The sequence below is a fragment of the Zosterops lateralis genome, assembly GCF_965231275.1.
Source record: "Zosterops lateralis genome assembly, chromosome: 17".
NCBI lineage: Eukaryota > Metazoa > Chordata > Aves > Passeriformes > Zosteropidae > Zosterops > Zosterops lateralis.
In genome coordinates, this window is record NC_139777.1 from 10169541 (window position 1) to 10194770 (window position 25230).

At 46.9% G+C, this 25230-nt stretch overlaps 1 protein-coding gene across 4 annotated transcripts in view; it reads right to left on the reverse strand.

Moving 5' to 3' along the window:
* MTMR3 (myotubularin related protein 3) overlaps positions 1-25230 on the reverse strand; it is a 74748-nt gene that overhangs the window by 3960 nt on the left and 45558 nt on the right. For 3 of the 4 annotated variants that reach the window (XM_083873739.1, XM_083873741.1, XM_083873740.1), the window contains 13 exons: positions 24581-24747; positions 21617-21713; positions 20698-20811; positions 14677-14882; positions 14351-14482; positions 12348-12459; positions 11402-11597; positions 9694-9879; positions 8139-8309; positions 5797-5942; positions 3743-5135; positions 1994-2104; positions 1663-1751 (listed from right to left, as the gene is read on the reverse strand). In XM_083873739.1, the coding sequence (XP_083729865.1) occupies positions 1663-1751; positions 1994-2104; positions 3743-5135; positions 5797-5942; positions 8139-8309; positions 9694-9879; positions 11402-11597; positions 12348-12459; positions 14351-14482; positions 14677-14882; positions 20698-20811; positions 21617-21713; positions 24581-24747 (3120 nt within the window). The remainder of the gene's footprint in view (positions 1-1662; positions 1752-1993; positions 2105-3742; positions 5136-5796; positions 5943-8138; positions 8310-9693; positions 9880-11401; positions 11598-12347; positions 12460-14350; positions 14483-14676; positions 14883-20697; positions 20812-21616; positions 21714-24580; positions 24748-25230) is intronic. The other variant, XM_083873742.1, reaches the window with a different exon arrangement.

A 25230-nucleotide genomic window follows, 5' to 3' on the forward strand; every position in this document is an offset into this window, starting at 1 on the left:
TTTTGGTTGTCCTGACCCTCCACCAGCTCTGTGGCACCTGTTCCAGCCATGGGATTTTCAGTCCTTCCAAAACAAGTGGCAGGTTTTTGCCAACACCCTGCACAGCAATACTGGAATTGTTTGGTAACATGTGGCCCTCTTCCAAAAATATGGGGGAAAAAGGGAAATGATCAAAAATAAATGCATAAACCTTGCAGGACAGTCTCCTGTCAGTGAGCAGTACACACATGGACTGACAGTGAATGTTAGTCTGAGCCACATCCCAGTTCAGCTCTCAAAAGCCAAGTCCTAAAAGCCTTTCTGTAAGGACAGAGGGCTGTTCACACAGATCCAACCCCCAGCAACTTGTGCTGGCCACCCCCAGCTTAGTTCTGGTGATTTCCAGGCAAGTGAGAAACAAAGAGGGAGAAAAGCTGAGTTAGTTGGGAGAAGTCACCCAGGAAAGGCAGACGGACAAGGACAAGGACAGAGGCTGCTGGAAATGCTCACCAGAGCTGATCAACTCGGTCAGTGTCCCTGCAGGGAGGAGAGAGAGCTCAGGGCAACAGGCAGAGGGAGCAAACATTGGCAACCAAGGAAGCTGGAAGGTTTTACCCTGCTCAAGGCCTTACACTGTGGGGTTCAACTCATTTCCATACCACAGGAGGGCTGTAGTGTTTACTACAGAGATACTCATGGTGTTGGTCTCACCAACAGCTGGGTCACTGCAGACATGGAAGCCAAAGCAGCAAAGACCCTCCAGGGAGATTTGAGCCAGACTTGAATCCATTTTAACTCCCCGTGGGGCTATTGGTGACCTGTGTGTATCCAGGCCCTGAGAGTTGTCCCAGGCTGAGTTTTAGTTTTATCCCTGGGGATACAAATATGCACAGCCACAGTGGACATGGAAAAAAAAAAAAAAAAAAAATCAGATTCTTCTCCTACTTCCCTGGGTTTGGTTAACTTTACAAGACTGAATGGAGCAAAATATAAACCATACACAAACCCAAAACGACATTCATAACTCTTTGCAACTTCAAAAAGCAGCAGAGCATCAAAATGCAGTAACTGAGATTTATTTAAAGATGGTTCCTGTAATAGTGTTTGCATGTTCAGAAACCAGGAATAGGAATTTATTTGAAACAGAACTGGAAACTGGAGATTCTCTGGCTTTAATTCCAGTATATTGAGCCATGTGGTCTCTGCCTCCTGCTCTTGATCAAGCCCCTGCTGCTGCCTGAGCTGATGCAGCCTCTGTGGCAACAAGTCTGCCAAAGAACAGTCCAGAAAACCTTGATCTCACACAGGTGTTCTGTTCAGATTCTGTAGGAGCAAGTTAATGAAAAGGAAAGAAAGGTTAGCGAAGGAAAGGAGCAGGTTTCCAACCACCAATGGGAAGAAGATGCTATTCCTATATATCATGTAACTCATATAATGAATTGCTGAATGCTAAGAGGACAAAGCTCTATTTTGTATAAATCTAAACTGCCTCCAAGTCCAGTTTGAGGAAAGAAAGGTGGGATCTGTCTTGGCTGGAGTGGAGCAGACACCAGCTGTGGCTTTTAACTCTCTCCCTGCAAGAGTGAAGTGAGCAGCAGGAGCTGCTCTGTCCCCTGGCAGCCCTGAGGCAGGGGCTGTGTCCCTGCAGCAACAGGGGCAGTGCCCAGTCCCTCTCCCAGTTACCTGCAGTGGTGTTTCCGACTGGCGAGCCAGAAGGCGCTGTCGCAGCCATAGCAGTGCGCAGCCAGGTGATCCGGGAGCCACCGCGTCACCTGTGGGGACGGCCACCGGCATCAGGGACAGGGCAGTGACAGCACTCCTGAGCTGAGCCCCCCCCAGCTCCCAGAGGTTGTGCAGCAGAGGGCTCATAGGCACAGGTACTGGTATGTCAGGTGTGAGACCAGCGGAACACAAGGAAAAGAGTTCCCAAGGAGTGGCACATGGCCAAAGGCTGGAGGATAATTTGAATTAGGATTATCCCAGAGTGAGCAATTTACAGGGATTTGGTCTGTACCTCTGTATCCTGTTTATCCACCTGTTCCCAGCTGGCTTCAGAGAAAATCTCTGTGCTGCAGCGAGACAAGCAGTTCTGATCCAGATTGCTTTCCGAGTCGGGAATAGACGTCTGTTGGCAAACAAACACAGCTGAACGGAACCCCCCAGATCCCTGCTCCACACAAATAAAACCCAGAAACCCCAACAGGGCAGGTCTGGACCCTCTGGTGATGGGATGATGTGAGGCAGAGTGGATTTAGAATCCAGTTTCTGCTGCAAATTTCTGGGAAGGCTTTAGGTAAGTAAAAAACCTGCTCCCTGTGGCTCCAATTCCAGGGTCATGATTGCTTTCCAAGGGTGTTTCACTTTCAAAACTATAATTAGTAATATAGATATCCTTTTGTTGGCAAAGATTCTGGAAAATACAAGCCAAATTGCATATGGGAAATTCAGAATTTGAGCCATGTATATTCTATGAATAGGTTTTGGGAAGAATGCTTCCTTAATATAGTCTTTCCAGGCAGAGATGGATTTTAACTCACTTAAAACTCAGCCAGCCTTTAAAATATATCAAAATAGCAAGAAATCTTGAGTTAATGTATTTTTATGCCTGAGGAATGGGCAATCCTGGAGTTCCAGAGGAAAACCTGCAACTCCCAAGCTGAGGCACAAACGGAAGGCAGAGATCAGGTCCTTAAAAATGGGGAATTTTCTGGAGGCACTGCCAGCCCTACATTGCAGCTTCTGAAGGCCCTTAAAAAATGAGAGCAGAATCCATTAAGCCAAAGCACCCAATTTCTCCAAAGAATTCAAGCTTCTAACAGTGACACTGAGCCCAATGAGCACCTTGTGCTGCATCTCCAATGGGAAGAGCCAAGAAGGCTCCAAGGATTTTTCACAACAAACGTACCTGGGACTATCCAGCACCTCTGCCACTTCTAAACAGTAAAATCAACAAACAGAAGCTGGGAACCTCCTACAATTTTTTTTTTTTTTCAATTTTTTCAGGCATATAAACCATGTAGGAAAAGGAAATTTCTGATGGGTGCTGCAACAGCCTCAGGAATTACAGGCAAGTGCTCAAACCCATAGGAAAGCACAATTCTCTAAAAAAGTCTTTACTTTTACAACTTTAAACATTTTCAAATAAAAGCACAAATGGTTTAAAAGCTTCCTTAAAATTCTTAATTTGTTGAAAAACCCTTATTGAAATACAGCTGCCACAAAAGCTCAGGTAATTTATTCCAGTTAATTTAGAATTCTAGAATTTTTTTCCAGTCATTGAGCTTGGAGTACCTGAAAGGGATGGTGTGACCCTGATGGGTTTGAGCTCACAGAGCTGCCAGTGCAGCTGAAACCTGCAGAGAACCAAGGGCTCATCCTATGCTGCTTTCCCAAAAATGGCACAGGGAAATATCTTTGCCCTATATGAGGACAGCAGTAAACCAAGGGTTTGGTTGATTTTATTGAGGTTTGGTAAACCAGGAGTTTGGTTGGTTTTACTGAGGCCAGGGAAGGTGTTTAGGTATGGCCTATGTGTGTGAGCTGCTGTGCAACACCCATCTCAAAATAAACCTTTCTGCTCAATCTGAAGTTCGGTGGCAGTATCAGCCATCAGTATCTGCCACTATGAGGTACTCAGGCAGTGTTTGCCCTCTTCAGGATGACCTGGAGAGGTCTGTAAGAGCCCCCAAGTCAGGCCCTGAGCCGTGAGCCAGGAGCTGAGGGCTTGGTGAGCTCCATGCCTGGCCCAGTGACGCTCACTCACCACTTCGTCCCCGTAGTCGCCGTTGAGCCGCAGGGAGCTGTTGAGGAGCTGGCTCTCCAGGCGGCTCTTCAGCTCCTGCACCTGCTTTTTGAGAGTCTCCACCTCCTGCTGATGGCCCGTCTCGATCTGGCGCAGGCGCTGCTGGATGACGTCGCTGTAGACGGGCATCCCGTCATCGTCCAAGTGGCTGCGGGCGGGCTGGTCCGGGCTGCCGGCCGGCTGCTTCCCGAGCTGGCTGAACATCCATTTCTGGTGTAAGTTCCTCAGGTGGAGCTGAGCGGAGCTGCAGCTGGCAGTAGACACCTGCCTGCTCAGCGAGGCCTTGATCCGCCCATCTTCGCCGTTGACGCAGTGTCCGTTGGTGGTGGGGAATTTGGGGGCCATGAATCCTGCAGGTCTCTCCACGAGTTTGTTCTCCAGCTCCAGCTCCCCATTATACACCGGCTCATCTTTGCGGTCTGCTAGAGGCAAGGCACAAGGGGAAGGCATCGGGAGGTGTGTGGTACTACTACCAGAAGTCCTATGCACTCTTGATCCCAGTTTTTGGAGCTCTATCATGCACTCCCCCTCTGGCCTGTTCTCCAGAGTTCGGGACAGCTCATCAGCACTGTTGTCAAAGGGGTGAGGTCTGTGGCACGGAGCCCTGGGCACGAGCTCGGGCTTTGCTTCGGTCTCCGTTAAGGTTTCTGTGGAGCTTTCGATGTTGGATGTCCTTTCCTCCAGGGCTATCAGAGGGAGGGCAAGGCTGGCCTGGGCCATGCCGTACGGGCTCTCCGCTTCTTCTTCACCTTTCCCAACACCTTCCTCCTCTGTGTCGTTTGGAGCATCTCTGTTTCCGGAGCCCTCGGAAGGAAGAGCCTGCAGTCCTCTCCCCTGAGGTGCCTTCTGGAGAGCGCTGCTGGGGTCGCTGTGCTCGTCCTGCTGTCCTCTGAGCTCTGCAGCACCGTGTGAGGCTGGGTGTGGGTTGGCTGTGGGATTGTTCGTAACGGTACCTGTGTCTGCCTCGGCCTTTTCCACACACAGATTGTCAGCTCTCTTCTCCTTATCCAGGTCAGCCTCATCCCCTTTCCCTGCTGCCTCCAGGCCACCCCTCAAGTGCTCCTCCAGCCCAACATCATCTTTAGTGGCCTCCTGCAGAATGTTCTCCATTTGTCCCTCTGCCACCCCGGCTGCCACAGAGAGCTCTGCCCCCATGGGGGCCCTGCCCTGCCTGCCCAGCCCGTCCCCCTCGAAGGGGTCGTCCCCAGGGGGGCCCAGGCTGCTGAGCTCCAGGGAGCGGCGGTGCTCCTGCCACTTCTCGTTGAGGCTGGGGTCGCTGCTCCGGCGGTTGGTTGTAGGCACGCTGCTGTCACAGGCTGTCGTCAGATTGTCGAAGGATCTTGTCTTTGGTAGCCTGCAAAGGGACAAACAATCCCACTCCCAAGTCAGAGGATGTTTTTGTAACATTGAGCTACTGTGGTTTAAAACCAGCCCCCCAGTTAGGACAGTAACAATCTGACAGCTAATGGACTTGTGGGAAGTATTATCCAGGAGCACATTCCGACCATCTGCAGTGCAGAGCTGCTTCAGTACTTCCTTTGTTTGCCATCAGGAAAATATGTTCAACCAGACTTCAAACATTCCCAGATTAATCCCTTTACCAGCAAGCCCCAATGCTTACAGCCTGGTCACACCTCCTAATTAACATGTGCTCAGAGTCACAGTGTACAACAAGCAAAGAAATGGTTATGCAACACTGAAAAGGAAATCAAATTCAAGATAACTCATGAAAGTTTATATCCCACAAGGATGGAAGGAATTCTCTGTGGCTATGTGACACCCAGAGTTTAACTCTATTTGCCCAGCTTCTGTCTGCAACGCTGTCAGCCCTGAAATGTGACAGCTTCCAAACCCACCCCACGGACAGGCTGCACTTGGGCAGCTCAGTCCCAGAGTTCTGCCAATACACCCAGAAGAAACCCTGCCCCTCCCACCCAAACATTCTCCATTCATATCCCCCAATATTCTCTGTTGATCTTACTTTACAGGACGGGATTTCTGGGCTCTAGGCTCACCTGCCCAGAGGCTGCTCTTCGGGGCTAGAGCCTGGCACAGGGTATGGGGCACAGGTGTCATCGGCGGGCGTGGAGGGGGAGGAGCAGGGCAGGTAAACAGCGCTCCAGAGCATCAGGTTCCGCACATGGCACACGGGATACAGCACCTGGCAGGGAGCACACGGGAAGGGTCAGCTGCTGCCTCCCAGCAGAAGTTCAGCTCTGAGGGGGGCAGTTCACTGGGCAGGTCTCAGCTGGGATATGTCCAGCCCATGCCAAGGGCTGGTGACAGCTTTTCATCAGCCACGCTCAGGGCTAGAATGACCTTTTCTGTCAGAGGCAGAACAATGCTGGCCTTCAGCTCCTTCTGAATCAACTCCTGCAATGAGCTCTCTGTGAATCTACACCTTCACAACTCATGGAATTCAGTGGCTCCTTATGAGTGCTGAGGTTCCCTTGTGTGTTGTGTTAACACCATGCCAGGGGGAGCTGAACTCTTTCCATGGACCCCAATCCACCACAGCCCAGCCTGGCTTCAGAGGAGGCACTCATGGGTACGTATTCAGTACATGCAGTTCTTTGAAGAGGCAGCTTGCTCTTAAAAGGGATTCCTTGATTGTGGAATATGCTTTCTGCTTCACTTTAAAAACACCTGAGCTCATTTTAACAATTCCACTCTTTTCCAAGCAACTTTCCCATGGAAAAGCAGGTAATGGCAGAGGAACAGCTGGCTCCACCAGACAGGCACTGCCCACCCTCCCCAGGGAATAGGCACAGCCCCAAGGCTACCAGAGCTCCGGGAGCATTTGGACAATGCTCTCAGAGACAGGGTGAGATTTTGGGATGCCCTGTGCAGGGCCAGGGGTTGGGTTGGATGATCCTGGTGAGTCCCTTCCTAAATGAGTATATTCTGTGATTCTCTCTACTTCCCTGACACTGAGCAGGGGAAGGGCTGTGGGGTGCCTGCTGCTCTTGAACAACTCTGGCTCTATAAGGGATGTGGCTGCACCATAGGCATCTTCTAAGTAAAGATAAAAGTAAAACCACAAAAAAATGAACCCAAAACAGGAAATTACCCCCAACTCCCACGTGCAGAAGGAGCATCCTTGTGAGTATTTCTTGAAAACAGGAGCCAAGTGGGATAGAAGGGCAGGCCAAGGACAGACCTGACCACACAGTCACTGTTAGAGCCCTCTCTATGCTCCTCCTGGCATTTTCATGGAAATCTAGAAGCATCCACAGCTTTAAGATCCCCCCAGGCTGTGTCTGCTCTGCCTCACGAACTCTCCCCAGGACTGCCAGGTGGGAGGGCTCCAAGGGCTCATTGCAGTGACAGCCCAGAGCACACTCAGCCAAGGAAGGCTCAGGGGAGTAGAAAATTCATCTTTTTACAACCACTGTGGGCATAAACTCCTTCCTGCTCTAGCCAGGGTTTAGTTTTACTCTAAGAAACAACTGAAAGCCACATCCGTCATATACAAACCCACTGCACAGTCCTTACAGTTCAGTTTATGACATCTGAGACTTCAATAAATAAAAAAGGTTTAAATATTTATACAAGTCCTTGCAGTCCTAACCATGATGTCATTTTCTCTCTTGCCCATGCTCTGCATCCCTGAATCCCTCATGTGACCTTGTACCAAACACACAACTGAGCCTCTTCCCAGAACCTTCAGTGAGCTCCTGCCATGGAGGAGCCAAACTGAAAACCTGAAGGTATCAAGAGAAACAAAGATACATTAAATAATCTGAGCCGCTTTTTCTGTTTAGATTTAAAATTAATTTAGACACAGTGTCTAGGTTTGCAGGCAATTTTGTGTCACTCCTCTGACACAACTCAGTTCTCCAGAGAGGTATTTATCAAACACTGAAATGTTTTCTGTTAGAAAAAATAAAATATTTAGTCACAGAAAGCACATTTCAGCGTGGAGAAATTTCTGAGGTGGCATTCTCCAAATATCAGCAAAATTAACCCAAGACTTCAAATATGACCCTGAGCTGGGTGTTCCAAGGTGAATGTCAGGCCGAGCTGAGCTGAGCTGGTCTGGAATCACTTCTCTGTCCACGGGGACAGTTCAGAGAACCATACAAGGGTTTGGGCTGAAAGAGACCTTAAAGCTTATGCAGTGTCACCCCTGCCATGGGCAGGGACACTTCCACTATTCCGGGTTGCTCCTGCCCCATTCAACCTGGCCTTGGACACCTCCAGGGATGGGGCAAGCCACCATCTCAGCTGTGGTTGAACCCCAGGTCACTGTTTCCTACTGCTGGGGTGTTTCTCAGGGGACCCCCATTTGTTGGATGCTGTTTGGGGGAGGCCCCCAGGGCTCTCCCACAGGAGAGGACTGGATTGGGGTACATACAGATTCCGACTGGGAGGAGTAGAGCAGGTTTTTGAAGGCTTTGTTTGCTGCCCGCAGCAAAGACCAGACGGAGCAGGTCCGTTCCTGAGTGTGTTTCTCTCCTCTCTCTTTCGCATTGTTGCACAGGAATGTTCCAAAGAGGCAGGAGTAGGTGTGCTGCACCAACTTTACCTGCACAGAGACACACACACAGTGTCAGCTGGCACAAGGCATGGGCCTCACCTCCCTTCCCAGAGCAAAGCCCTCCCCAGGGCTGCCACACCAACCCATGGCATTTCTCACATTCTTCTTACAAACCAATTGCAAAGGAATGCAAGGGGAGAGGAATCTCTTAAAATGATAACTGAACAAATTCAGGAAAAAATGCAGCACAGAAAGACAAAATATTTGTTCCTAATCAAGTCATGTTGATACAAAGCCATTGCCCTGCAGGCCAGGCGAAGCAGAGTCCTGATTCCTCTGCTACAAAACATTCATGCAGCACAGAAATGCTGATCATTAATCACTCCATGCTGGGTCCAGCCTAACAAATGCCAGCTTAACTTCAGGCATATCAATGACTTCCTTGGGATTATTCAGATGTTTAAATGAAGACAAGTAGTTCAATACTGTAATAAATTAGGGGTTCACTCTACAAAGCCCAGCACACCATGGGTATGTTCTCTCCCAGCCCATGGAGATTAGCAGTGTGCTGTGAAGCTAGTTACTACCTGTTGTATCTCATTTCACAACTGAGCTACTCGGGGACTGTACATGAGCTCAGTTACATGGCTGAGCTGGCAAGTGGTAATTCCAGTCAGTCACAATCACAGGAATGTGCCTTAAATCTCTTAGTGGATCAGACACTTCATAAAAACTTCTACTTTTCAGACTACTGGTCCTGAAGTACATAACTGCCACTTCCCAGAGATCTGAGAACTGATTTGGACCATCCTGGGTGAATTCCTAATAGGAATGCTGTCTGCTTCCAAAGAAAGTAAGCACAGCTCCTATATCCTACACATTTCCAGTGATGAAACTGAAAAAAATGAATGGAGCAGGCTGTTTTTAGAGGAGAAGTATTCAAGTCAAAACAAGATCCAAGCAGGGATGAGTTTGCATTGGTAGTAAGAAGAATTTTTTTCAGGCTGTGTGGATGTTTTACACTGCTTAGGTGAGACTATTCAATTAATATAATTTACTTCTTTAAAGTTTAAAAGAAGTCCATGAGGCTTATGCTTTTAAGAGTGAACAGGCCCTGTGGGTTACACAAGTGTTTTTGTCCCCTGTATCTAGGTAGTTTTTCTGTTCCCTTTATCAGGTGAGAACATATATAGAATATATATTTATTTATATATATATAAAGTAATGGAATGGTTTGGGTGGGAAGGGACCCTAAAGCTCATCCAGTTCCACCCATGGGCACGGACACCTTCCACTATTCCCAGATTGTTCCAAGCCCTGTCCAACCTGGCCTTGGACACAGAATGTCACAGAAAGGTGGGAAAATCCACCCCCCCAGGCTCTCCAGCAGTATTTAGCAGCAGTGCATTAAACCAGCAGTCTCCCCACTCACAAGGAATGCTTCGTTAAACTCGAAGGAGCAGGGGAACTGCCTCTGGAGCTGATGGACGCAGTCCAGCCACTGCAGAAACACCGGGCAGCGCTCATTGAGGTCATCCGAATTCTCCCCGTGGCCACAGCGATCTGCAAACTTGTGGCCAAAATCCAGCCACTCCGTCTCCACCAGCACCTGGAAACCCTGCAGGGAGGAGAGGAGAGATGAAGAATTCCTGTTTTTCCTTGGCTCAGTTTTCTGAGATGGTCTGAGACTTGTGGGAGTCACTGTGTCCTCTCTCCTATTTCCCCTCAGCACTGGGCTCATTACTTCTCTTTACTGCTTTCCCTAATGCTTCTGTGCTCTGAAATGGAATTAGGACAGATAAGGATTCCCAAACTACATGAACAGGAAAGGGAATAAGGCAGGTTAAGTCCTCAGTGACTGGCAGGGAGGATTCTGATATGAGCCCTATCTCATCCAGACAGTGAAAAGCAGGAACTTCATCTTGCCAAAGCTTCTGGATCATTGTCTCCAATATTTGGACAAGTTATATAGAAACTTTTCTTGAAAATGATGGTCAGATCCACTTGTCAGGAAAGAAAACCATCTATCCGCAACAGGACATCCAAGCTCAGAGAGAGCAGGTGCTTGTCTGTGTGTACAGCAGTCACAAGGTTGATTAAAGGTTCACTTGAGTGATTTTTCATGGAAAGGGCAAAGAACATTCCCAAACAGCGCCTGAGTGAGCAGCTGAATGGCACACCTTGTCTCACAGGACCTGAAATCCATCACAGGGCAGGAGGGTTTTGGTTCTTAGTGAAAAGAAAAATTATAGAGAATGTTTATTGAATCAAAGGCTGTGATTAGAGCCAAAATAATGGCTGTGATTAGAATCAAAATAATGGCTGGCAGCTGAAAAGCAACTCATTTTCCTCAATGTTTCTGATCCTGGTACAGACAGCTACAGTTTATGGTTTGCTCTGGGTGACAGAGAACACCGAGAGTACGCACAGCACAACTCTGCTCCCTAGGCAGGAAGGACAGCATCCTTTGGAGAACCAGGAGCAGATCCTTTGCCCAGGCCAGAGCAGCACGTTTTGCCTGATGGATGCCAGCTTCTAGAATCCATGTGGAAAAGGATCCAAGAAGTTTTCACATTTCCATCCAAAAGGCAGTTCCAGCTCCTGGTCCTAGTGTGTGTGAGGCTTTAAGCAGCAGCTCACAGCAGTGTTCAGACTCAGAGTTCTGTTCTGGACAACAAAGGCATCTTGCCCGTGGGCTGGCAGATGGAAGCCAGCCAGCACACATCCCACAGTGCTGAAAAGTGATGGAACGGGGGAAATTGGGAGAAATGTAACTGACGGAGGGCAATGAAAATGTGAAACTAGAAAACCATGCAGTTGGGAAATGCAGCAAAAAGGAAGGCTCTCTATCAGTGCCTGGCTGAGAACCTGCAGGGGTAAACCAGAAGCTGCAATTGCAGCACTTTGTACTCCATATTCTTAAACAAAATATGGGGAAGCACAGACCATGACTGTGCAGTTACAGCAGAGGGAATGTGAGCTACTCTTGAGTTACAGATGTACCTACACCTGCGAGTAACTGCAGACTATGAGTGACAAACTCCTGCCAGCTTCAGCGCCTTTGCCAGGGGAGAAATCTGAAATAATTCCCAGCCAGACTCCCTCCAGAGACCCCAGTGACTCCCAGCTGCTTTACCCACCTCTGTGGTCCTGTAGTAGGGGTCCAGCAGGAGCTTGGCCAGGGCCACGATCTGGGGCGTGCGGTCCCAGCCGTCGGAGCAGTGAACCAGCACCGGCCGCTGGTCCCGGTCCACGGCGTGCACCACGAGCAGCGCGGACTTCAGGAGCACTGACAGGTGCTGCAGCCACTTGGTGCTCTCCAGAGCTGACAGCCAACTAGAGGGAAACCAGGCAAGACAGTTTTTGCTCTTTTAAAATGCTTTCAGGTTTGGATGTCTGAGTTTATCACGGCAAAGCTCCCATTTTAATAAGCTGTGAGTGTCACTCTGGAGCATTTTTCACTTATGTCTTGTTAACGCTTTCCCAGAGGTGGAAGCAGCAAAGCTACGTAGCCAACCCAAGGAAACGCCAGACTCTGGCCATGAGCTAAAGGCTTGGATCTACTTTGAAACCATGGAGGGCTTTAGCAGCAAATTCCAAACAGGGGAGTGGGAGGGAAAAGAGGACTGGGGTAACTACAGTGAGGACCCAAGCTCAGAAGATGCCAAGGTGAGGGACCATTACAGGGTAGTTACCCCACAGCACTGGAGGATAAAATATTCTCCTGAAATAACATTATAAATGAGTGAAGTATATGGAACACCACCACAATTTTGCAAAGCAGAGTCAACGATAAGGATTAAAGAGGTGGGAATAGCAGATCAGCCTAAGTGTGAGTGCTCAGAAGCCCACCAGAAGAAACAACATTCTGGTATCAATATTCAAGGTTACACTCTAATTTCAGAACTAATTTTCTATGTTCACTTCAATCAGAATAAACCAGTGACTTCCATGAAAATGTAAAAACATAGCTTAGCACTATTACCAAGGGAAAATCCACTGAATTTCAATTTAAAAATCATCAGCAGAAGGATGTGACTGCAGAAACACAGAACCAAAGGGCCAAATCCCCAAACTTCCACTTACTTTCCTGGATCTGGCATTTGTGTGCAGAGCAGACGCAGCGACTGGAAGCTCTTGCGGATGGAATGGATGTTTGCCATCCCCATGAACACAACTTCACAGTTGGGGTAATATTCTGCAGGGAAAGAGCAAGACAGAGGGAAGAAATAACAACTACCTTTCTAAAAGAAGATTTTTTTTTTAATATAAAAACAAACCTCCGTTGCTGTGGACAGATGAAATAATCTGTTTACAAAGATTCTGTAAGTCCTTGGAGCTCGCTGGGTATTCCAGACATGACAGCCCAGCAAAACAGGAAGCATTTAGCAAAGTCCTGCTGTATTTATTTCAAATGTTTCACTTCAGGTTATGAAAAGCAAAGTGCAAACCTCTGGGAATAGGGATATTCCTTTGCTCCAGGTTCCAGAATGTTTGTAAAAAGACTGAGAAACATCAAAAGATGTGAAACATAAATAATATTTAATTGGTAATTTATGGATTTAAGTAAGACAGATTTCAGATTCCTTTTCCTAAGCACTGAAAAAGGCTGAAAGGTTACTTCATCCACTGCTTTCTTCTGAGGAGAATTGTATGAGGAAGCATCACACATGTGAGAAACACTGGGAAACTCAGGAAAACAGAAGATACATGGAGTTACTTTGGATGTGCTCAAGCAACACTGGAGGCCTGGACAGACAGGGCCAGTGCTCAGGGGGCATCTAAAGAGGGCCAGAAAATACCAGTTCAGTAGTTTTCCCTAGATTTAGTCTTCCTTCTGCTGTGATGCTTCAGTCTGCACAAGAATGATCACACAGTAACTAAAATGACCATTTTTACAGGAGAAAAATAATCAGGATTCAGAATCTGGGATACTGAGTGCTTGCACAAGAAAATTCAGGAGTCTGTGATGTTTTGTATCATTTGATTTCCCAACTCTTTATCAGCCCAACAAATGCTAGGCCAAACACAATGAGGGACTGCAACTCCAGGAGTGGCCTCAGACAGTATCAAACAACTTCAGAGTTTTTTGTATTTTTACTGAATCATATCTAAAATAAAGCACAGCATAAATGAGCTATTTTTATACAGAGAATGAAGCAGACCTGGCAATACCTGCAGAAAATTTAGCAGCAAAAAGTAATACAGGTTTAATTGAAGGTGATAAGCTGTTTGAAAACTTTCTCCACAGAACTAAAAAACAATATACAGGAAGAAAATCAAACTTCCTGTGTACTCTGCTTTTCTGTTTTGAAACTTTACTCTCTGATGAAGAATTATTTAGTGGTTTTGAGGTGCTAAATGGAAACTTCATTTTTTTAACTGGTGGCCACAAATCAAAATGTAGCTATCGCAGCAAAGACCAAACCAAAAATAAATTATCATGAGAGCTTTCGTTATCTTATCTTCAGTTTTTCTGTCTGGGATTTTTTTCCAGCCTCTCCACCCATGGAATTTTAACAGGCTGCATTCATACCCAACAGTGACCATAAATAATATCTTGTTTATAAAACCACCAATTCACAAGTGCCAAAGAACACAAAAAGTAGTGTTGCAACTGTATTACTACACACACAAGGTGAGGCAGGATTGCAGTTGCTATGATACAAATACTGAAAAATGCTTCAGCTTTAGGGCAATTACTGAGAATTTGTATTTTGCACGACCATTCTAGAATATTCTTCTCCTCTGCAGCCAGTGGGTTTTACAAGTTCAGGGGTTTTAGACATGAGCACACTGGACACCTTTGTCTCTAGTTTCTACATCTGACTCAGCAAGGGAAAGCTCTTCAGCAGATTCCACTGGGTTCAGCATTTACTGAGCACTGCTGCCAGCTGGGTTAATGGCCTGAGAACAGACCAATTAACAGCTCAACCTGCCCTTTGAAGGGCTGGGTGGGGGCTGCCGTGATCCAGAACGTTCAGACAGATGAGCAGTGTACAGGCAGTGCTGAAGGGTGTCAGGGTAATCACACTGGAGCAAATCCCTTTGACTGATTGCCTGGAAAGCTGAGGAGGAATGCTGCTCACCTGGGCACTCACAGCCACCCCCCTTGGCTCTGTTGGCCACAGCTGCTGCGTAAGACCGCGCGTCCAGGATCAAAAGCTTCTGAGGCTGGATTGCCAAACTCTCTGCTCCTGAGGCATTGGAGATGGAGGAGTCTGGGGAGGAGGAAACGGGTGAGGAGTTCAGAAGATCCTTCTGACATTGGTTACAGCACAATTCCCTCCGTCCCACAATGCACATGCACTGGAGAATGGGGACTAAACACAACAGATTCACTGTTACAGCACTGGAGATTAAACTTTTACATAAAGCTCTGCCCTCCACAGAAAAGCAACAGTGACAACCTTACCAAATTCCACATCAGAGAGGTCCCCTCCGTTGGCCAAATCTCTGGAACAATTCCCATTCATTAACTTGTTACTGCTGGACCTGGAGTCTGAGGCACAGGCTTTGGCTACGGACTGGACCAGGTGCTCATCGTCGGCGTTCCTCCAGCCCCACCAGCTCACCTCGGGCTGGCCGCAGCGGGAGATCACTGCCCCATTGCTCTGGTGCCTGAAAACAGAGGGAATACAGTCAACAATCAGGGTGAAGAGCACAGAGGGCACAAAAAATTCAGTGGAGTGCTCCAGTTAGCTTCATTCCCACTGGGGACCATCATTCAGCAGTTATCCTCAACCTGGGATTCAGCTTCCCTACAGAATGATGGCTGTGACCACAGTCACTGACAGGTGAAACTCAAAGCAAGGTCAGGAAGAGAAAACAAAACATCTTCTTGCTCAATACTGTGGCCTGTTGGCCAGAGAAAGCAGAGGAGTGTTTTGGAACAGCAGGTGAAGACTGAGAGAAGAATTCAGTATGGATGGGGGATAACCAAGAAAACCCTAACCTGGACATGGCTCTCATCTCCTGGGAGGTGACATTCAAAAAAAACCCTTTTTTTCCCCACATGTCTGAAGAGTTAATAGTTATTTCTTCAAATCTGACCTGGCTTCTTGTACTACACATAAAGATCAGATCTAGAATAATTAAAACTTATTGAACCATTGCAAACACACTCTGAAAACGACTCTCCCCTATAATCTATTATAAAAAAAGAGGACTGAAATGTATTATCACAGAACCACTCACTGTCTTTGTGCTGGCACAGGCCCCTGCTGCCACCAGCTCTGTGACCCCCCCCCCCCGCACCAGTCACCAAAGTGTTTGCAGCTGGCAGGAACAACCTTCTCCCTGACCTTGCCCAGCAGCTCCCTGAATTCAGGGAGCTCAGCCCTGGGGAAAGGAGGCCCAGCTGTGGGTGCAGAGAGCTGTGGGTGGAGGGGCCAGAGCAGCACAGAGACACAACTTCTGGGGCACCTCAAAATATTTAATCCCTGCCTCATGTCCCAGCTGAAATATTTCAGCACTTGTCCATACAGCTCTTCTCTGTTTAAGTCAAAGGATCACAGAACAGACTGGGTTGTGAGGAGTCCTAAGGCTCATCCAGTCCCACCCCTGCCACAGGCAGGGACATCTTCCACTGTCCCAGGCTGCTCCAAGCCCCATCCAACCACCTGGCCCTGGACACTTCCAGGGCTCCAGGGGCAGCCACAGCTGCTCTGGGCACCCTGTGCCAGGGCCTGCCCACCCTCCCAGGGAATATTTCCTTCCCAATATCCCATCCAGCCCTGCCCTCTGGCAGTAGGAAGCCATTCCCTGTGTCATGTCCCTCCATCCCTTGTTCCCAGTCCCTCTCCAGCTCTCCTGGAGCCCCTTTAGGCCCTGGCAGGGGCTCTGAGCTCTCCCTGGAGCCTTCTCCTCTCCAGACTGAACACTCCCAGTTCTCCCAGCCTGGCTCCAGAGCAGAGGAACTCCAACCCTTGGAGGGTCTCTGTGGCCTCCTCTGGACTCTCTCCAGCAGCTCCAGGTGCCTCCTGTGCTGGGCCCCAGGGCTGGAGAGAGCTCTGGAGGTGGGGGTCTCACCTAGGCAAGGCAGGAGGGAAGAATTCCCCCCTCCCCTGCTGCCCACACTGTTGGATCAGCCCAGGGCATGGGTCCATTTCTGGGAATAAGAGCTTTTCAAGCAGAGGTGCCACTGAGCAGTGCTTTCCTCACCCAGGAGTCTCCCCTGAACCCTGGATTTCCAAAGCGTGCACCTGCCAATTATAATTCCTCTAAGTTATGATGCAGGAAAAGATTTTAGAGCTTTCCTGCAAACAAACTACCCACCTCAGCTTCAGGGCAACCAGGAGTTGTTCACTTCCCTCTAACTAGGGAACCCAGAGTGCTGAGGGTCAGCTTAACCTTTAAGCAAATCTTAAGAGTGTCAGCCCTGAACAGGAAGCCAGCTCACCCAAAGCAGCCAGTGTTGACTTTTTGGCTCTGAGCACTCTGATGGATGTTTCTGGAGGTGTGACAGGCTGGTTTGTGCTGTGCTGTCAGAGCTGTCACCCCGGGGTGCTGCGCGGCACCTCCTCCGCAGTGTCCCCGCGGGCACCGCGTGGGCGCTGCCGCCTCCTGCTCCTCATCCAACAACAACAGGGACAGGCTCCGTGGTGCAGAGCCTCCAAGTGATCAAACAGGCTGGGATACGGGTTTGAAGTATTTTTCATAGCTCTTTTATAATTGTTTCATATAAAATCCCTTCAGTGAGAGGAAGCACTGACACGCTGCGTTAAGCGCGGCAAAGGAAAAGCGATGTGAAGCTCTGGCTCTTACACCAGGTGCCAGCCGACTTGCAGGCACAGGGAAATGGATTTCTGCTGGAATTAATAGCCTTCCACAAACAGCTCTCCCCATAGCAAATTAGTTGCGGAAAAAATACGTGCCAATCACTGAAAGGCCACCTAGTTCCCCGCTACGCTTGCACAAATAAAAGAAAATAAAACATCATTATACGTGTAAGAAATCTATTTTGAACAGAGCAGCTCATTTATTTTTCCATATGTTCTCCCAGATTTCATTACTACCTGCTGTAGAATAATTTTCATAGGTTCATAAAGAGTTATATTTTCATCTCCAGGTCCTTGCCTCGCATTATACAAGTAATGAAGAACCATTAGGCCAGGAGATGAGCTTGTTGGTGGCTGTGCAGCCCCACCAGTGCCCTGCACAAATCTACCACGTTCAGAGGTACCAGAAATCAGCACATAATTCTAGTTAGGGGCATCCTGGAGGACTGAGGAATCCCACTCATTCCAGCTGGACTGGCCACAGGGATAAAGAACAGCCAGCATGATGCTGAGATCCCAGGGATAGAGCTGGGATAAGAAGGCATCAGTCAGAGCTCAGGAACAAAACAAAACAATTCAAAAAACTTAATGCAAAACCTCCATGGAAAATTTCCTAGAGACAAAAAAACCTGCAGTCCCCCACAGAAACCAAGAGCAAATAGCATTAGGTGACTCTAAAGCCCTTTACAAGCTATTGTACAGCTACAGGATGCACATACACCTCTGCACAGGCTTCATCCTCCCCATGCTGAAACCACCTTGGAGTACAACAATAAATCCCCTAAGCCCTTGTAACCACAGAGCAGGGGGGAGCAAGGGAAGGTGAATTGCTCCCTGTGCTGCATTTCTGAACCATCAGTACCAGAATGGAAATCCCTGTGCTGCAGTTCAGGGACGTAACTCAAGGCAGGAACAGAACTACTGTGTGCCACAGGATCCCTGTGCCTGTGTGGGGCCTCACCCTCAGCAGTGCAAGGCTGAAGGACACCTTCACACAGAGAAGCTCCAGGGAGATTCTCATGATGCTGTTTCTACAAGGCAGGAAGCCCTTTCCACTGTCTTCCCAAAAAATCCTAAGAGTTTTCTCCATAACACTGATTTTCTAGGGGCAGATTTACCTACATAAATTATTGTTCCCAGAGGGACCGAAGCTGTGGCTGCCCCTGGATCCCTGGCAGTGTCCAAGGCCAGGCCAGACAAGGCTTGCAGCACCCTGGGATAGTTGAAGTGTCCCTGCCCGTGGCAGAGGGTCAAATCAGATGAGCTTTAAGCTCCCTTCCAACCCAATCTGTGTTTCTGTGACTCTATGAAATATGTGAAATACGTGATAAGGTTTAAAAAATTGGAAACAGAAAGAAAAACTGCAAGGTCTGGTGTGAGATTTCTTAAGAAATCTGATCATAGAACAGAAGCAATGCTGCTGACAGTCCAATCCCTGCTGAGCACTCCTGGAGTTTGTCTCCAAATCAGCCTGCTTGGCTTTTCAGCCTTGACTGTTTCACTGGGACAATGAATTTCCTGCTGCCAGTGTCTGTCTCTGGTCTCTGTCCCAGTGTTCTGTATCTGAGACAAGCAATTTGACTTATTTTTTAAAAATCCTGATTACTTCTTTTTTTCCTGAAGTAAAGCAAAAAGAGGTTTAGTAATATGATTAATACTGAAACTAAAATCATTAAGTCCCAAAATAATTTCAATGGATAAAAAAATGTTGAAAAAGCTCTTGCCCCTCACTCCATCAAAGTAAGAAAAAAAAGCTGGGTTTATATACATACATACATATATATATATATATATATATATAAATAGAACTATATATGGAATTCCAATTGTAGAGTCATGGAATGATTTGGGAAAGGACCCTAAAACTCATCCTGTTCACCCCCTGCCACTTTCCCCTAGACCACGATGTTCCAGCCCTATTTAACCCAGAAATCCTCCTCCCCTCACTGCTGTGAGCTCTATTAGAGCCCAGAGTGATGAACTGGATGTCTTGAAAAATCCATTACTAAATATCAAGATAAGAAAAAAAAAAAAAAGAAATCAAAAAAGAGAAACACTTTTCTCTCAGTGATTTGAAGCTCAGCAAGGAAACCCCACGTGTGATTTACCACCCAGAGCCTCAGCAGAACGGCAGAAAATTGAACATGGGGACAGAACAATTTCAGTCTCTGCGGTCTTTTGACTTTTCAATTGCTCTTCTGTAAACCCCTGGAATGCAAGGTGTTCCCAGGAATGAGGATTAAGTGCTTTTCTTCTGTGCAGTGATGACAGGAGGGGGAATGCTGCCCTGGGGAAGCGTGTTTGCAGATGAGGTGTCCCCTAATTATGTGATAACTGCAGAAAAGGCCCAAAAGCTGAACCCAAACCCACACATAAATCCCATTATTCTCCTTTACACATATATATAATATATATACACACGCATTTAGTACTGTAATAATAAATCCCCAGGTTTTTATAAGTCAGCATATGCTGGGAAGCATTTTCCCCTTCCCAGGGCTGAGCAGAGGAGGGAACAACTCCTTCACTATTCCAAAAGAGACCACACTAAACCCCTTTGTTGTTTGGGAGGAAAAGGAGGAAAGACAGGAGGATTTAAAGATAATGGTTTGCTGCCATGAGCCAATTTGTTCTGCCTTCACTGAACAAGAACCCTTAAGCTCAGTAAACAGAGTTTTGTGGCCTACAGCTCTCGTACCCTTGGCTCCTCTAAGGATCTGCCAGCTTTCCTGCTCTCCATGCACACAAGGAATGGGTGCCAAGGCTTAGGGAATATCAGTGTTCATTATCTTTTTAATCCCTTTGTCATCTGATGTTTTATAGAGATTTTAAAGATTTATGAGAGGATCACCACCCCAGGGAAGGGGCCATGATATTAAATGACAGGTTTGTAGGACCATGGAATGGTTTGGGTGGGAATAGACCTTACAACTCATCTCATTCCATCCTCTGCCAAGGGCAGGGACACCTTTCACTAGATGAGGTTGCTCCAACCCCTGTCCAACCTGGCCTTGGACACTTCCAGAGATGGGGCAGCCATCAAATATCCACAAAATTCAAAATATTTGAAAAAACAGATGCTGAAACGTATTTCTTACTAAAGAAGCTGCCAAAACCCAGTCTCTCAGACAAACAGTTTCATTATGAAGAATTGCTGGACTCAATCTAAGGAAGGGTCTGCATAATTAAAACTATCTAAAATATGGAGATAGAGCTAAACTGTACATTAATTTTTAATCTGAGTTTTAGATCTCCTTCAAGTAATATTGGTATTTGTCCTTGTTTACACTGCAGTCTGAGAATCAGCCAGATGAGTCAGGGGAAAGCTACAGGAGCACCCAGCCAGCGTTACCATTTATCAGTTCTCCTCTGATGTCTTCATCTTCCGTTTTTTCATTTTCATATTAAGAAAAGTTAAAAATCAATCTTAACTGGGGTGACTGCCCCAGGAATGATTTGCAGGAGATGCAAATGCTGAGTGCTCCTCCAGTGTGTGTTTGGAATTCTAAATACAACCCATTATTCCTACTTGGAGAGCACGTGGAGAGTCTGCCTTACCCAGAGCACCTCCCAAAATTCCCAGTTGAGATGTACTCCAGCTTTTCTTTGCCAGGACTGTTTCCAGCCTGCTGAAGGCTGCTGCAGCTGCCCCTCACCTGTACACCACGGCAGGGATGCGCTTCCAGGAGCGGAAGCTGGCCACGCTCTCCAGCTCCTTGTCCGTGATCCAGGCGGGAACGATGATCTCCTGGGGGTAACTGCCACACAGCCTGGGAGGAAAGGGAGCAAAGTCAGGGTATGGAGCAGCTCCAGGCTTCCCAGAGAGCACAAAGCAGCCCTGGAGGAACCCGATAGCCCTTTGGCTAATTCCCGCTTCCCTGGATGTTAATAAACTCCCCTTGTCCAGCATTAAATATGGAGGGATGACTTTCTTCTTCCCTCAATTTGCAGAGGCCAAAGCAGAGATTCCTCCTGCAGGGACACCAACTCCAGCTGGGAGTCATTATCCTGCACAGGCAGAGCACTCTAACTGCTCCATCACAAAGTGTTCCAGCTGGGTTTGCTCTGAGCTGGAGCAGGGACCAGCCAGAACACCCTGTCCCCCCAGCCAGGGATCACAGAGCACCTTCCTCTGCTCTGGAGCCTAAAGAGGGCTTTTGTCTGCCCTTTGAGTGCCTCAGCAAGTGTTTTCTCTTACTTATTCATTTACAAATTTAACTATTCCAAACCTGTTTGGGTTTCTTTTTAAATGCATGTCTTTGCAGTAAGTACGAGAATAAGAAGCAATAAAAATTATCATAAAAAAGTTCAAACTCCCCTCTTTGCTCACTTAAGATCTCCCTTAGAATGCTTAATGCCTAATAAGTCACATCAAAACCTGCTATTTTCAAGCCTAAAAACTCTAGCAGCTAATAAAATATTAAATAATTTAAAGCACATTTTTTCTATAAACCAACAAAAAAAATCATAAATTCTGATTGTCTGTTCTTGGGAACTGTAGAAGTTGAAAAAAGTTTCAGTAATTGAGTGTTTTGAGATGCAGTTTGGCTGTGTAGGAGCAGCCCCAGCACTCACTTGTACTTCTCATTGATGTTGGAAATCCTCCAGGCATTGTTCATATCAAACCCCATCCGCTCCACTTCGTTCTTAAACCTGGAAGTTACATGTTCTCCTGCAGATGAAGAGCACAAGGGGAAAATTAATGGGAAAATAGGAATTGAGATTCCTACTTAGCAAAACAGAGAAAACCCAGCACATCCCTCAGTCCAAACCCACCAGCTGCATTTCACAGCCTCATTCAGATGTTTCACTGATGTCTTTCCCTGGCCAACTCTCCAGAAATGCCAGAGTCCAACAAGGAGTTTTCTCCTGAAATTACCAACTTCTGGAAATTCATATTAAAAACAGTTCTGTAGACCAGAACCAAGGACATCAGCAAAGGAACTGAGATCCATCATCAATCCAAGTGGGATGGCAGGAAGTTCAGAACAATTTTCTATCGATGAGAAGAATGTGAAGCTCTGGTGAAAGGGTAGGACCTGGAATGTGCCCTGGAACGTGGGCAATCCATTGAATATGCATTTCCAGCCCCAGGTTTCCTGTATGGCTGGAGGCAAGTCCTGTCATTTATCCTGCATCTCAGCTTTCCATCGTAAATTGGACATTATTCTTCCATGAGTCATATGGAGATAGAGAGGTAAAATGCAAAAATGATTGTTTGACATAAATATCAGTCACAAGAGTCTCACAAACTCCTGAATTAATACACTGGAGGAAGTGGAATGAGCCCCATTTATTTCCTAGACACTTTTGTTTTAAAGTCTCAAAATACAACTGAAAAATATACAATGGCAATAAAGAATAAGAAGACACAAAGTCTGGAAAATGAGAGAATTTTTCCAGGTTTCCAGGGCTAAGAAAAGTGCTAAATTTAATGAGCATGTGAGCAGCACTAGATAAGTGATTCTGAAAGTCCATCCATTGCTTGTCTCTTTAAATTACTGTATCATTAAATCCTGAGGCAGAGCAGCACCCAAGGGGGGAAAAATCTGCTGAAAAATTAATGCTTAAAGTATTACATCTTTCCATTAAATATTTTAGAAAACCCTTAAAGTCTTTCAATCCCCCAGATATCTGTAGATACACGTTTAATTCTAAGACATAAATGCACGTCTGAAATTATTTTTAATGCCATGATACAGAACAATTAGAAATAAATATAATTAGGTAAATTAAAAATAAAGAGAGCAGCCTAATTACCGGACTTAATTAACTATAGTGTTATAAAGATCCCTTGTCTAGAGCAGAGGTGGAATTGGGCAATACATTCCAGCCAGGCAAAAAAACCTCTGCCAGGTTTGTCTTTAGCAGTGACTTACTAAATTTAAAAATCCCACAAATTCTTTTACTGGAGCACTACAAGGATGGGCTTCCCCTTCAGCTGCTCCTTAAAACTTTGTGCTACATCCTTAAGGAGTTTTTTGGATACCAAATGGGAATACTGGAAGTATCCCCAATCAATGCTGCTCAGTCTGGTGGGTTTTAAGAGAAATACATAAAGTTACATGAAAATCAAATATTCTGTTTGATTTTTCCCTCTTAATTTTTAGCTACTGTGCAGCCACAGGTTCTCCTCTTGGAAACGAAACCCCAATCTTAATATTTTGTCCATTTCTCCTGAACTGCTCATATTTTAAGAGACACTTTCAGCCAACAGTGATAATGTTTAGAAGCATCCCAATCCACTCTCAAAATCCCAGAGAAAGTAGGCTTGATATTTTGTGGGCTTGTGCTTCCTATTAAAGCTGACCCTGTGAGCCACAGCCTGGATCTCTACTACAGACACTGCTAACATATTTTTCCCAGAAAATGTGTTCTGTTGACACTTGGATGGATTTTAAAGCACTTCAGTACTTTTGTCTGTATCTACCAAATAATGGTCTCCTTGGACATAGAAGAGAAATGACAATGTCTTGGGATTGACTTCTACAACCACATTCACACTGATTTATTTCAGCTATAATTCAGCTCCTTGAAGGGGAACATCTGCCCCCAGCCACAGGCAGCTACAGGGAGATAAAGTTATATTAAAGAAAACTATTTGGCAGACAGCTGCAAGAAAAAAAATTGATTGATAAAAGTTAATAAAAAGGTAAATGTTGCTTCTTATTCCTGGAAGGGTCCAAGTCCAGGTTGGACTTGGAACGATGTGGTCTAGTGGAAGATGTTCCTGCCCATGACAGAGGGTGGCGTGAGATGGGCTTTAAGGTCCCTTCCAATCCAAAGCATCCCATGATTCCACAATTATCCTAACCTAGCATCAGGCTGAAGTCCCTCTGTTTCAGTGAGGAAGAGGAGACTCAGTAAGCCTTCCACAGGTCTGCCAGCTCCCATTTCCCAAATTTAGCTTAGGAGGGAAAAGCTCTGGGTGTGAAACTCTGCTCTGAGAAGTTTTTGGCATTTTCCAGAAGCTGCTAATGAACTGTGTGAACAGGAACAGGGCCAGGGAGCTCCTCCTCCCACTGTGTGATCCCTGCTCCTCCCCAGACACCACAGACACAAGAGCCTGTGCCCAGCTCCAGCAGCAAGGACAGAATCCCAGGAACCTCTCAGCCTGGTAACTGGGACACTTCCCTGAGGCAGTGAGTTGTGACTGACAGGAGATGAAGAGCTCCTGGAAATCAGATTTCTTACACTCAAACAACTGCTACAACCACAAGCATGCCAGGTTCGAGTTTTTATTCACTTGTGGGCTTCTAAAGCTCTTCAGCAAGGATGGTATTCCACTAAAAAAGGGTCACTGCCTGTGGCTCTGAATGAACCTCAGGAGTAGCTCAGGGGCTCCCTTCTCCACAACATTCATCTTGGAGATCACTGAGCCAGACAAAAAACATGGCAATCAAATGGTTTAGACTGAAAGCTGCTGCTGTGGTGACCAAAATGCTGTTGGTTCTACACTGACTGAATCAAACCCACTCCAGTAATTCCTTGGGGATTTCCAGGTGCTGCTTTGGTGCTCCCAAGGCTGTTCCCACGTACCTGGCCGACACAAGTCCCCGTGCTGCTCCTTTTCACTGGCATAAACCTCCATGCACCAGGCGTGGTAGGCGAAGGAGAACAGGTCCTCTATCTTGGACGGGGGGCGGATGGCATTGTTCAGCCTCTTCAGCCAGTCCTGACACTGCTCAAAGGTGGAAAACTGACACCTGGCCCAGAGACAAACATTCCATGGGTGACTTTCAATAAGAGAAGCCACTCTAGAAGGTGACAGGCTGAACATGAAAAGCTCTGCGAGAGCACAAAGTGAGGATAAACACCTTATTGACAACTTAGTTCTGCTTCCATGTGCACTCTAATGGGAAGTAAAATGAAACCTGTGGAATGAGTAAGGAAACACTCAGGGAGCCAGGATTGACTGAGCAGCAACATTCTGTGACTGGGAATAAGCAGAGTGTGCCCTGCCAAGAATGAGGGGGACATTTCTCCATGTGTTACCTATGAAACCAAGGAAGAACATTCAGGTCAAAGACAGGAATGTGTTACAGCTCCTTCTGACTGCTGGAATCGGGGGAAACTCCAGGAGAGCTGGAGAGGGACTGGGGACAAGGGATGGAGGGACAGGACACAGGGAATGGCTTCCCACTGCCAGAGGGCAGGGCTGGATGGGATATTGGGGAGGCCCTGGCACA